At 33.3% G+C, this 12,448-nt stretch overlaps 2 protein-coding genes across 3 annotated transcripts; one reads left to right on the top strand and one right to left on the bottom strand.

Moving 5' to 3' along the window:
- Positions 1 to 304: 304 nt before the first annotated feature.
- On the top strand, positions 305 to 3,323 carry LOC111401874 (cinnamoyl-CoA reductase 1-like). Of its 2 annotated transcripts, XM_023029833.1 has the most exons (5): positions 305 to 526; positions 670 to 824; positions 1,572 to 1,757; positions 2,509 to 2,861; positions 3,008 to 3,323. In XM_023029833.1, exons 1-5 carry the CDS (start codon positions 406 to 408, stop codon positions 3,189 to 3,191), a joined length of 999 nt encoding a protein of 332 aa, XP_022885601.1. In that variant the 5' UTR covers positions 305 to 405; the 3' UTR covers positions 3,192 to 3,323. The 2 variants fall into 2 exon arrangements, with proteins under 2 accessions (XP_022885601.1, XP_022885602.1); XM_023029834.1 differs by lacking the exon at positions 1,572 to 1,757.
- Positions 3,324 to 5,944: 2,621 nt separating this feature from the next.
- LOC111400554 (metal transporter Nramp3-like) lies at positions 5,945 to 10,846 on the bottom strand. The gene is made up of 11 exons (XM_023027960.1): positions 10,720 to 10,846; positions 10,256 to 10,386; positions 9,234 to 9,312; positions 9,115 to 9,155; positions 8,538 to 8,616; positions 8,312 to 8,416; positions 7,586 to 7,695; positions 7,260 to 7,441; positions 7,102 to 7,171; positions 6,241 to 6,414; positions 5,945 to 6,142 (listed from the first exon to the last, which is right to left on the bottom strand). Exons 2-11 carry the CDS (start codon positions 10,370 to 10,372, stop codon positions 5,945 to 5,947), a joined length of 1,155 nt encoding a protein of 384 aa, XP_022883728.1. The 5' UTR covers positions 10,373 to 10,386; positions 10,720 to 10,846.
- Positions 10,847 to 12,448: the final 1,602 nt, after the last annotated feature.

Raw genomic sequence — 12,448 nt, 5'->3', positions numbered from 1 at the left:
CTTGTTTCTTGTTGGAATCTTTATTACTTTGTATCACAATTAAATCTCATTTTTACCACCTTTTGGGATAACAATAGTAACATAAATGAAATGTGACAGAATTTATTAGGGGTTCATTTTGGTCTAACTTATTAAATACATCCTTACTTAAAATTAAATGTTGTGGATATTGGGAATTCTCTTTACTTTCTTGGAAATTACTCAAAATATTTATACCAAAAAATAGAAAAAATAAAAAATAAAGGTGGTAGGTGACCGTGAAGTGGAACTCTTGATTGATAAATAGTTAAATACTCCGCTATTCCCATCATTTCGTTCCCAATTCCCTTTCTTTATTCTGGTCGTCCATCATACACACATCATCATCACCAGCACCACCTCCAGCTGCCGCTGCAACACGCCACCATGCCATCAGTTTCCGGCAAATTCGTCTGCGTCACCGGTGCCGGAGGCTTCATCGCTTCATGGCTCGTTAAACTCCTCCTCGAAAAGGGCTACACCGTTAGAGGCACTGTCCGAAATCCAGGTGAAAATTCTCCCATTTGGTGGACAATACTCAGACAATATTAAGGAAAAAATAAAAACCTTCAACTTTTAGTCCGTTAGTGTGTACAATACTGTAGTTTTTTGTATGTATATGAATTGTTTGTACGTGTGGGATGGTGGCAGATGATCCCAAGAATTTCCATTTGAGAGAACTTGAAGGAGCAAATGAAAGATTGATTCTATGCAAAGCTGATCTCAATGATTACCAGAGTTTGGTAGAAGCCATCAACGGCTGTGATGGAGTTTTCCACACAGCGTCACCTGTCACAGATGATCCTGTAAGTTTTACTTTCTGAAGTAATTTCACCGACACTTCATTTCAATAATTAGAAAATTAAGGAAGATAGAGATTTATTAAAATTTGATGAAATTTTCTATCAATTTAACTTAATATTTTAAGAAAATGTTAGACTAATCTTATTACATTATTTCTTACTCAAAAAATGTACCTCTTTGAATAACCAATATTTATTTATTTTGACTGTAAGATATTTTTATCATTTGGTCCTGTGTAGTTCATGGTGATTATTTATTACTCATTTCATTTATATAGGTCAACTTTTCTTATTTTCTTGTCCTAATTATATAGTCATGAAAATGTTTTATTTTGTTTGTTTACTTATATACCTTTATTTAATTTGTATAGTTATAGTCAATTTTCTTTACTTAATCTTGAAATTGTACAAATATAAATAAGGGTAAATTAGGAAAGTTTTTGGCAAAATTTGTTTTTCCAATGACGTTGAATAAGATTTCTTAATCCATACGAAAAACAAAATCAGCCTATACAAATGGAATGGAGGAAGGATCGACTAGTCTTTCATCTTGCAGATAACGATCCACTTACTTCAGCGCCTTCCTATTACTTTGTCACCTACTTGAATTTCACGTTCCTAGCAACCTTCCATCTTTTTGGGACCCTTAGCAAAATTTAAATATTCCTACAAAATTGTTCTTACATTATTGTCACGTGGCAAAAATTAGATCGTGATGTTGCGTCTTAGATGATGTCAAAATTGCATTAGGAACAAATGGTGGTGCCGGCTGTGAATGGCGCCAAAAATGTGATAACTGCAGCGGCGAATGCCAAGGTCCGGCGAGTTGTTTTGACTTCATCAATTGGTGCTATTTACATGGATCCTAATAGAGACCCTGAAAAAGTTGTGGATGAGACATGTTGGAGTGATCTTGAATTTTGCAAGAATACTAAGGTTTGCATAAATATAATATTATGCCAATGTTTATTTATTGCGAGAAAAATCGATATGCTCATCCAAAATTTAATATTCATTTTTTGAATATTTTAGGTTTTTAATTAAAGTGATTCAATATAGTACGTCTCTTAGAGCATATAGTGATTTTGGGTTAATTAATTATAGCTTAGAAGGTTGATTTGGTCCATACGATTTTTGGGTGCTTGTATAAAACTTACGCTTCACGATTAATAATTAAAAATGATGGTATTTGGTCATTTTCATTTAAGATTTTACGTCGTTGTCAAGTTTGGTGCAAACATGAAAAATATATATTTATGGTTGGTGGCTTATGGTATGGTCATAGGTTTCATTTTATTCTTTGAAACTTCGTAGGATTTAATGCATTTTCTTAAAAAAATATTATTAATTTGACTTATATCTTTCCTCATTAGTTACTTGGACCTGCAATTAAAATATGTTATAATTTGTTGTAATCAATGTTTTATACATTAGAATGGTCCGCAATGAACATCATTTAAAAAAAAAAAAAAAAAAAAGTTAAGATCTTATGTATTAAACGATAAAATATTGACTCGCACTATATGTCGATAGTCGTCGATTAAATAATGTGAGTATGTTAGATTACATTGCAATCATTAGAATTACAAAAAAAAAATGTTGAATCTTAGTTATTGTGTTGTACGGTATTGTCTGATATTATGTATCAATTGTTGAAGACTAACTCTATTTTGACTTGACATTGTAGAATTGGTATTGCTATGGGAAAGTTGTGTCTGAACAAGCAGCATGTGATTTGGCCAAGGAATTGGGTTTGGATTTGGTAGTGATCAACCCAGTTTTGGTGCTCGGACCACTGCTTCAACCCTCTTTGAATGCCAGTGTTCTTCACATAATGAAGTATCTGACTGGATCAGCAAAAACTTATGCCAACTCTATACAAGCCTATGTGCATGTTAAGGATGTGGCATTGGCTCATATTTTGCTCTTCGAGACCCCGTCAGCTTCTGGTCGTTATCTCTGTGCCGAGAGTGTTCTTCATCGTGGTGAGGTGGTCGAGATTCTGACGAAGTTTTTTCCAGAGTATCCGATCCCTACCAAGTAAGTTTGGCAATCATTATACAACATGTTTGGCCAAGTGCATCCTTGTCCACGCTTAAAACAAGAAAAGTTACTTATTTTATAAAATAAATTGGTGAGTGCAAAATTAATTGTAAATGATTTGACAGTTTTCTCTGTGAATGCAGGTGCTCAGATGAAATAAACCCAAGAAAAAAGCCTTACAAATTCTCAAACCAAAGGCTTAAGGATTTGGGCCTGGACTTCAAACCAGTTAAGCAGGCTTTATATGACACTGTTAAAAGCCTGCAAGAAAAAGGCCATCTTCAAGTCTCGCCCAAAAATGATGGGCCCATTACCATTCAGTCTTAGACTTTTGGGCCTTAGCCCAGCCCATCATTATGAACCCCCAAGTTAATGAGGGACCACTAGTGTGTTAATATTAATGTTTTCTTTTTCTTTTTAATATTGAGGAAACTTACATCAGTGACATTTAAAAATAAATATTTAAAATTTTATAAATCAATTATATATTTTCCATTTGTACTGTCATATAATAGTAAAACTAAAAATCTTCAAATCACTTAACTCCATGTTATCATTCAACTAATTAACTGTGTTTTATTCGATCAGCAATTAAATGTCAATGAATTAGAATTAAACTACTTTACCCGAATTTTTTTGACATGATAGTTGACATCCTTGCATATGCGCGTGGGTTTTGCGTGAATAAAAAAGTCCAAAAAAAAAAGTGGGTTCCTTTCCATTGTGAGTGTCGATCAGCCATTATGTTAAAAAAATTCGGGCAGCATAGCATGATTGAATGAATTATATCAAATCCCAAATTTATCTACAAATTATTGTGTATCAATTCATTCCCAAATCAAAACTGACTTCATTCATTCCTCATCCCTTCCTTGTTCATCCACTGCCAAATCGTGATCTATCGTTCTTATGCCAAATCGTGATCTATCGTTCTTAATCAAAACCTTAATTAGTTCTCTCTTTGAATCCGGACACGAGTCCCTACGTGGAGTGCTTTGGACGGGTTGAATTATATGAGAACAGAAGGGCCTTTTTAAGGAGGAAGTTATTGAGAATGAAGTATACATCATTTTTTCTTCTATAATGAAAATTGAGAATTCTAGTGACGTTTTCGTCTTCCTTAATTTTTTTTTTCTTATTTGTTGGGTTTTGATATCTAGTAAATTCGGACGATAACGTTAAAATGATGTTGGATAAATTATATCGACGCCTTAGTCAAGTTATTCTACAAGAGATGAAAGGCAAAGCTCTAGACATTCTTTTATGGATGGGACTTCTATACCCACGCTATTGGATGCAACAGATTTCAATCTGGACCATTATCTAACGGTGCTAATCAACCGTTCATAAACCAGGTGATATGCATCCAAAGCCCATATGGAGCGGTGATTCTCAAATGCATGTGATACACGTTTCCTCGAGTCCTGAACAATCGAATGGTATGATGAGCCATTAATACTTATCAAAAACGTACCTTGGAAGCAAGCGATGGCCCCAGCTAATCGCCTTGAGAAAACGAGAGTGCTTTCAAATCATTGGCATGCAAATTTAAAATGTCTGATCACCAGAGCCTCATCTTTCAGCAAAGGCTTCGTCTCTACCACTTCAGCTTTCTCAAAGTTGCAATCGCTCAGTGTCTCGTCTTCTAGCAAGGACTTCGTCTCTGCTACTAGAACTTTTCTTTAAGTTGCAATCTCTCTTTTTAGATAGCCACATACATACACACCAATAAACAACAACAAAATCTCATGCATTATATAAATATCCGTACGTGGACTTGAGGGACAGAGATTCAAAATACACAACCAATCAATGAAAGGTAAAATATTCTAAGCCAATGTATCACCTTGACTTAGGGCAATTCACCTCCAACCCTACAACAAAAGCCCATGCATTATATAAATATTCATACGTGGACTTTGAAGGACTATTATTATGCTTTTCATAATGAGACTCCAAATCATCTACCACATGCGGAAACAAGGGTTGCACTCCACATCACTACACCGAAGTCTGAACCGACGAAGAGAAAGAGAAATGTTAGTGATCACACAAGTCCAAAGTGACGAAGTGATTTGCTTGATGACAAAGTGGCACAAGCGCTACGGCATTTACTGCCATAAGCCATGACGCTTCATCCCAACGTGCTAGGAGATCTTTTACACAAAGATCTACCCAAGATCAAATCCTTATTGACTGATTGATGGGACGCTTGTGTAGAAGGCACCAAAGTGTCAAGTTGAACATTACTGTGTTAGGAGGTATTATATGCATGTTATTAACCTATGAAATGATCGATTGATGTCTATAAAAGGACACCTCGGCTAGGAGATGAGGTCGTGTGCCTCACATTTGATAGTTCTTTCTTCACCTCTTCTACTATTTGACCGTTGGAGACCTAGCGATTGCTTCCACTACCACTGAAAAAGGCCACGAGTGACTAACGATGTGTTACAAGCGCCCAGGGAGGAGCCTACTTGGAGCTGCTTTTCTATTGGCCACGTGTCCGGTCCATTTTTCTGGGATCAACAATATGTATTATATTACCAGATTTTTTGCAGCACATGGGTTAATTCCTTGGTTCAAATAGAGAAATATGAACACGGATTGATCAAGGTAAGAGATTGTGATCTTACAACGGATTACAAATATTGCAGTTAGGACTGCAATCCACCAAGTCTGTGAATTTCCTGAATTAACGAGCTCACAAATAGATGTGATCACAATGTTTGATTCCCATTCCAAAATACAAACACATTCAGGAAATCTATGCAATGTTCTTCTTGCACTTTTTTCATTATTATTATTATTATTATTATTATTATTATTATTATTATTATTATTTTATTTTATTTTTTTAAATTAGCTGATGTTGAGAGGATGAAACGATTAGCATGAATCCAAATTTTTTTTTACTTTTCTATTGAGTTTCATTTCGATGTTGAAAATTCAGTTTTAAGATGGGACAAATAGTACAGGATCATAAAAAAAATGTCAAAAAGGCTAAATCAATTATTCGACAAATATACATTATCAAAAAGTTCTTCGGCCCTACTTATTTAACACGCTAAATAGCTATTTCAATCATGATCAGAAGTACTTCGACCATACTTATTTAACACGCTAAACAGCTTTTCAATAATTAATGATAAAGAGTGATTAAGTCGAATGACCTGCATAACATATTGTCCAGCATATGTCCCGGTTATGGTAGAACTCTGACCTGATGCCAGTAAAGCAATTGCAAAAAGCTTGGAACTCCATTTGCCAAGAACATTCTTCAATGATAAATAGAATAGTTATTGCTTTGAAACATTGAAATTACAACCCTAAAAGATAGTTCACCACGACATTACAAGAAATAATAGTTACATACTTTAAGTAAAAAAGAAGCTTTGTTCAAATCCAAGTCTTTGCATTTCTGTTCATCATCAGGGTTCAAACTGGATGAATTGCAAATGGCACCACTAACTGAGATAACCGATACATTGATGAGAAACGCCACTGTCAATGCAAATCCACTTTCTATCAAATAAAATCTGCTTGCCTCCTGTAAACAAGTGATATCATGAAATGCTGCATTGTGTTAAACACAATCTAGTCTTGATTCAAAAGGCAAGAAGTATAAGAAGTAAAGTTGCACAGAATTTTCGACTCAACCAAGTCTCATTTAATTCCATTAATACATAGCCCGAACTGGTTGCCTATTGTCAACATGAAAAATATAAAGCAAAGCTGGAGCAAATTCCAAGCAAATACGAGAAATATGTGTCTTGTTTTCTTTTTCCATTTACCAAAAACCATATGGTTTGGAATAAAGTACCTTCCTTTTCTTTCAGTAACGTATGTTAAGCAAATACGAGAAATATGTGTCTTGTTTTCTTTTTCCATTTACCAAAAACCATATGATTTGGCATAAAGTACCTTCCTTTTCTTTCAGTAACGTATGTTAAGCAAATACGAGAAATATGTGTCTTGTTTTCTTTTTCCATTTACCAAAAACCATATGATTTGGCATAAAGTACCTTCCTTTTCTTTCAGTAACGTATGTTAAGCTGGGATACTCACAATGGCAAATCCATGAACGAATTACAGACATATCCCATGTTCAATATTGATAAATTTTCAATATGTTAGCTGATGCTATTAATTTTTCAAAATAAGAAGACTTTCATAACTTGAGTTTCAGATAAAATAGTAGAAAGTACAATTGCAGTCCTTCAGATAGAAATATTACTTTGATACCATTAAAAGATCGCGGGATTTTCCTAGAGAGTACCAGAGCTGAATGGAGGAAAAGATTATGCCTGCACCGAGTATAGTTAATTATCAAAATCACAAATCATGGAATAGCCCTGTCAAATGTCAATTGATAGAATATGATGAAAAACATACGGCATAACCATAGCACCAAGAAGTGAAATAGCTAGCTTAGTGGCTCCACTTCCCTTAAGTTGGGGAACAAAAAGACCATCTAAAACTTCCAAAGACTTGGGCTTTGCATATCCAAGCTCCACAAAGAAGCAGGCAGCAATTGTGAAGACAAGGAAAGCGATAAAGATCTCAAGTTTTCTCACCTATAAAATATTTGCAACTAGTTTTGATTAGGACTTGAGTATTTGCAAAAGTCATTTGTCATATATTGTTGCTCTAGTTGCAATGCTGAACATGGTCAAAATTCAATTCCATTTAGTTGTTAAATTGGTAGTGCTGGTAAATACCCCATATTGCTGTAGTAATAATAGAACCAATGTACTGAGCCCTGTGATAAGCACACCACACCATAAAGGTATCTTGAAGAGCATGTTCAGAGCAAAAGCTGTTCCGATCACTGAAATAAAAAGCAGCAGAGTTGGAAGTGAGAAATATGAGAAGTAGACGAAAGATCAATACGATGCGAAAGTAAGATAATTTTTTATATAAACATGCCTTTATTCACAAATCAGAACATGCCTGCTGTGGCTGAAATACAAAATAATCACTATATTTCTAGCATTTAATGTTGTCTTATAGGCAACATCACCTTCACTAACATAGACCAGCTGCAGCCAAAAGAAAACTAACAAACCATACAAATATTGGCAACAGGAGAAACAACCTCAGAAGGAAAAACAAAGGTCACCTTCTGATGTAAAATCACAGAACGAGAATAACTTCTGATGTAATACCATTTGCACTAATTTCCCTACAAATAACTTTGGTTCACGTGCTTTAAAAGTTAGGGATAAGAGCACCCTTTTCTTAAAACGCGAAACCTGATCTTATATATGAGAATACGCATTCTGAACATAAAACTGATCTAGCCAATCTTTTACGTAGTATTGTGGAATAAAATTGACTAAAAGTGACAAAGAAACTTAAATAAAAAATGACATAAACTGTATACATGCAAATATTAATTCCAAGGTAATTTTTAAGATGAATGAGCCAGAAATCTGAGGTCTAACCTTCGGGAATGTCACATGCAACTATAGCTATTTCAGCAAGAATCCACAAGATAAAATTTGGAACCTTTGGATACTCCTTGCGACAGTGTTCAGCTAAATGCTTTCCTGCAAAAAATAATAATAATAAATAAATAAATAAATAAAATGTGAATAAAAAATGCAACTTGAGTACTGTGAATATTCAATGTTATGCAGAGAGAGATAAATTATTGAAGATATGTCAAACCTGTAACGACTCCTAGATTTGCTGCCAACATTTGGATAATAAGTGCAGCAAATGAAGCTAACAATATGATCCAGAGTAACTGTGAAACAAAGAAAATTTACTATAGATCAGCAGATGTTTAAATATACTTCAGAAATTAAAAGATACTTTTTACAAACAGAGATCGCATTTGGTGCTACCAGGAATATGCTGTATCTATTATATATGAAATCCACCATGAAATATCAACATCAATGCCTAAGTTATGTGAATTGCAAGAGCTAAAAGACTATTTCCCACTTGTGATCATTGTATGTACTACAAACAAAATACTAAATTGGTCAAAAGCCAAAGTAAATATAGTTATATGTAGATACATTCAACTTGCAAAAAAATGAGTTACAATATTAGACAGCCTATTTCATTCCTCTGGACTCGAAATTTCTAAAAGAATATGGTAGTTCGTCTTCAGTTATCTAAGACCATACATTGCCACATAATATTTTAAGTAATAATGACCTTTAGATAGACTTTGAAATGAGATATAAGATTGGACCACGAACTGAAAAAGATAATGACAATAAAGAATCATACTCACCCCATATTTGTATTGAGCTCCTGCCTGTAAATCGGTTTGAACTGAAAATGCAGGGCAACAATGTTATAAACCACAGGAAAAGATTCGGTTTAAACTAAAAATAATTAACATCGCCTTACAATTCCCAGGATCAATATACGCAATAGAAACAAGAAAGCCAGGACCCAAATATGCAAAAAAATTCTTCCAGCTTTTTTTCTGCCAAAACAAGTTGAAAAAAATTAATAATTCCATCAATCAAGTGATTTCTGCCATAATTTGGTGCCCATTCAAGGTAAAGAACAGGAACGACATCAAGTTGACAGCTTCATAACAGTTAGCCAGTTAAACACAGAGGCTAATCAAATTTGTGAACTTTATGAGTAGCATCACAAGACATTTTCCTCAACATTTACATTCAGAATCTGTAGATTCACTCCAAAGATGATGCATGTGTATAGAACAAATGACTCCAAAAAAGGAACGCGTCTTTAGGATTAGTCTGTTAGACAAGTCACAAATAGTCATCTGTCTAGTGACACTGAATTTCTGTAATTAGTGGCAAAGACAGATATAAGCATGACTCTCCAAATATCAAAAACCTCCCAACAATTAACCATCAGAATATAATTTGAGAAAAAACAATGATGTAGTGAATCAAAGCCCGCTTGAGGCAACCACTACAATAAAAGAACAATAATTTAGGGGATTAAGGCCGCTGTGGTAGGAGTATCATGGACACATCTAGATGTGATAAAGAAAATGGAGACGTTGAAGTTGGAGCTAGTTTTTGTGCTTTCTCAGCAAATTTCCATGTTTGTTGCCAGCTGACAAATGTCAAGATTCAAACAATATCTCGCTACAAAAAGTAATGAAGAGAAAAATTCCAAGAATTTGACACACAATAAAATTTGAAAAAAAAACTGCCATCAAACATGATGAAGGGGTAAATTACAAAATAATTAAGAGTTCTTGATATCTAAAAAGTTTAAAGACACTGATATACCATTCTTGGTTCTACTCGAAAATCCATACAATAAATTGCAAAACATGCTTAATCAATTATGATATTATCAAGAACCACATGCCTCAAAAAATTAGTAATCGTCTTAAAATTTCCAGTCCACTGAGAAAAAAAATTCTGAAGAAAGAAAATTCTCACATCAGGAACGACAATCTGATCATATTCAATATTCTCAATGAGTGGTTCAGTGGGGCGATTGTTTCCTCCAGTACCAGTCATAAACTGTGGCTGTGCAGTTCCCGGTGCCGCCGCCATTTTCCTTCAACCCTCTATTCCAAAAAGCAGAGGAAATGCATCAATTCAATGGACTAAAACTTTTGTAACCCAATGAATAAAAAATTAACATTCCCAAATCCCAACTTGGATCAAACATTAAACATGCAATTGAAATTAGAACTTTATAAAACATCAGTATCATATATTGCATGTTATACAAGTGTATCATCAACATTTATACGATTGTGTATAAGAAAAACACGCCCAAAAAAAAAGAAAAAAAGAAAAAAAAAAAAAGACAGAGAAGCTGAGATTCAAACCCATATATAGGTCTGTGAAAAGTTATAAAAATGAGGGCTTGGTGGTGAAGGATGTGGAGTGCTTACAAGTTGTTCTGTAGAAAAGGGAGGTGTCGAAGAATATATATAGAGGTATGTTACGTAGAGAGAATAAGAAAGGGGCCAAATTTTTTGGGCTGTTTGTAACTGTTGAGATACTCCTCTCTATATCTGCGTGTGTCCGTCGTATTGCCCCTCATTCGTAATCATGTGCTCCGAGACTTTGTACTCGTTAGGCATAATAATTTTTAAAAAAAAAAAATAATTTTTGTGATAAATTTTATGAAAATATATCTTATAGAAAATTGGTCGAATATAACTTTTTTAGAAAATACTTTTGAAATAAAAAGGCTTTTAAAATTAATTTTCAAAGAAAAATTAATGACTTCCTCGTAAAACTCTTATAGCCCTTGTTTGAATCTCATTCTTTTCGTAAGAATGAATTTTTGAATAATATATTGATAAAAAATGTGTGGTTAAAAATTAAAAAAAGTTTTGAGTTTGCATGTAATATTATTTCACTGAAAAATATGTAAATGAAATGATGTCAAAACACCGTTTTAAAATATATATTTTTCAAAGAATGAGATTCAAACAGAGGCATAGAAAGCACAAGCAAAAATCATGCCAAACAGATCATTCGTCTCTCTTTGTGTTCTTGTTTCAAGAAGAATTTTATTGAACCCTCGAATATGTACATGTAATAAAATCTTTTATAAAAATCATGATACATTGAATGTTGTGTGGATAAAAAAGAAGAATAAAATCCTTTGACTGGTTTTAAATTCAAAAAATGAATATATATTTTTAAATGATAATGATACTTCGGATTAAGAAAATATGAAAGCGTGTGACCGCACAATCAGGGCTTGTGTCCGCTTGTGTGGTGTTGGTGTGGGGCTTCTATTTGTTTGTTATTTTATCTGCTAAATCTATGCTAGATTAGGCTAATAGGGAAAAAATAAAAAAATAAAAAATCACATGCAATCAACAAAAATAAAATAATTCATAATATACAACAAGATATTTTGTAAACTATAAATACTTGTTATTATACTAAAATAAATCAAAATTACTGACTACTGTAATTTCTCTATTTTTTTATTTTTATTTTTATTTTTTTTTTGTAGGAAAGACGTCAATGGCTAGGAAAAATGAAACTTCCCAGAACTAGGAAATTTCCATACGTAGGCCATTAAAAAAATAAGGAATTGAAAAGAAAAATTAAATTGCATCTTTTTTATTCTTAAGCTACATGATTAATATTAAATATTTCAAAACTATATTACATTTACATACATAAATTCAGGTTACGAATCCAGTTAAAATAGAAAGAAACTAAAATTCTATGATTTTATTTTCTCGAAATCAGGTGGTAACGGGCATTTGGATTTAAATTTTCTATAACTAGAATACATCACATCAGGAAAAATCAGTTTTATTTATTTTTTATTTTATTTTTTCTCATGCTCCTCGCCGTGCATATTACCTTGAAGTTTCGACTTGCTATATCCTGAGATACTGATTCAACACGTGATTTTTATTTAACTGTAATGTTCTATATTTTGACTGAATTAATTTCGAATTTATCTTCAATTTCATGTTTGTACATAATACAATACGTTATTTTTCACCGTTGAAATGGTTTCTTCTATTCAATTGTCCATTTGTCGTATCAAAACTCATATGATTTTCTTGCCTAAACAAAATTGTGTAGCGAGAGTTGTTATGTATTAAGGAATGATATTTAGCGCAAGTTGTTATCTCTTATTTTAAT

The sequence above is a fragment of the Olea europaea genome, chromosome 10, assembly GCF_002742605.1.
Source record: "Olea europaea var. sylvestris chromosome 10, O_europaea_v1, whole genome shotgun sequence".
NCBI lineage: Eukaryota > Viridiplantae > Streptophyta > Magnoliopsida > Lamiales > Oleaceae > Olea > Olea europaea.
The sequence above is the reverse complement of the archived record's forward strand: the minus strand, read 5'-3'. Positions and strand labels throughout refer to the sequence as shown.

Bases quoted from the DNA above. Each gene is read 5' to 3' on its own strand.
- LOC111401874 (XM_023029833.1), top strand. From the start codon at position 406: ATGCCATCAGTTTCCGGCAAATTCGTCTGCGTCACCGGTGCCGGAGGC. The intron at 1,758-2,508 runs GTTTGCATAAAT...TTGACATTGTAG, and splicing joins AATTTTGCAAGAATACTAAG to AATTGGTATTGCTATGGGAA. The intron at 2,862-3,007 runs GTAAGTTTGGCA...CTGTGAATGCAG, and splicing joins GAGTATCCGATCCCTACCAA to GTGCTCAGATGAAATAAACC.
- LOC111400554 (XM_023027960.1), bottom strand. From the start codon at position 10,372: ATGGCGGCGGCACCGGGAACTGCACAGCCACAGTTTATGACTGGTACT. The intron at 9,313-10,255 runs GTGAGAATTTTC...TTGTTTTGGCAG, and splicing joins ATCAGATTGTCGTTCCTGAT to AAAAAAAGCTGGAAGAATTT. The intron at 6,415-7,101 runs GTAATATTTCTA...ACTTGTTTACAG, and splicing joins GATCTTTTAATGGTATCAAA to GAGGCAAGCAGATTTTATTT.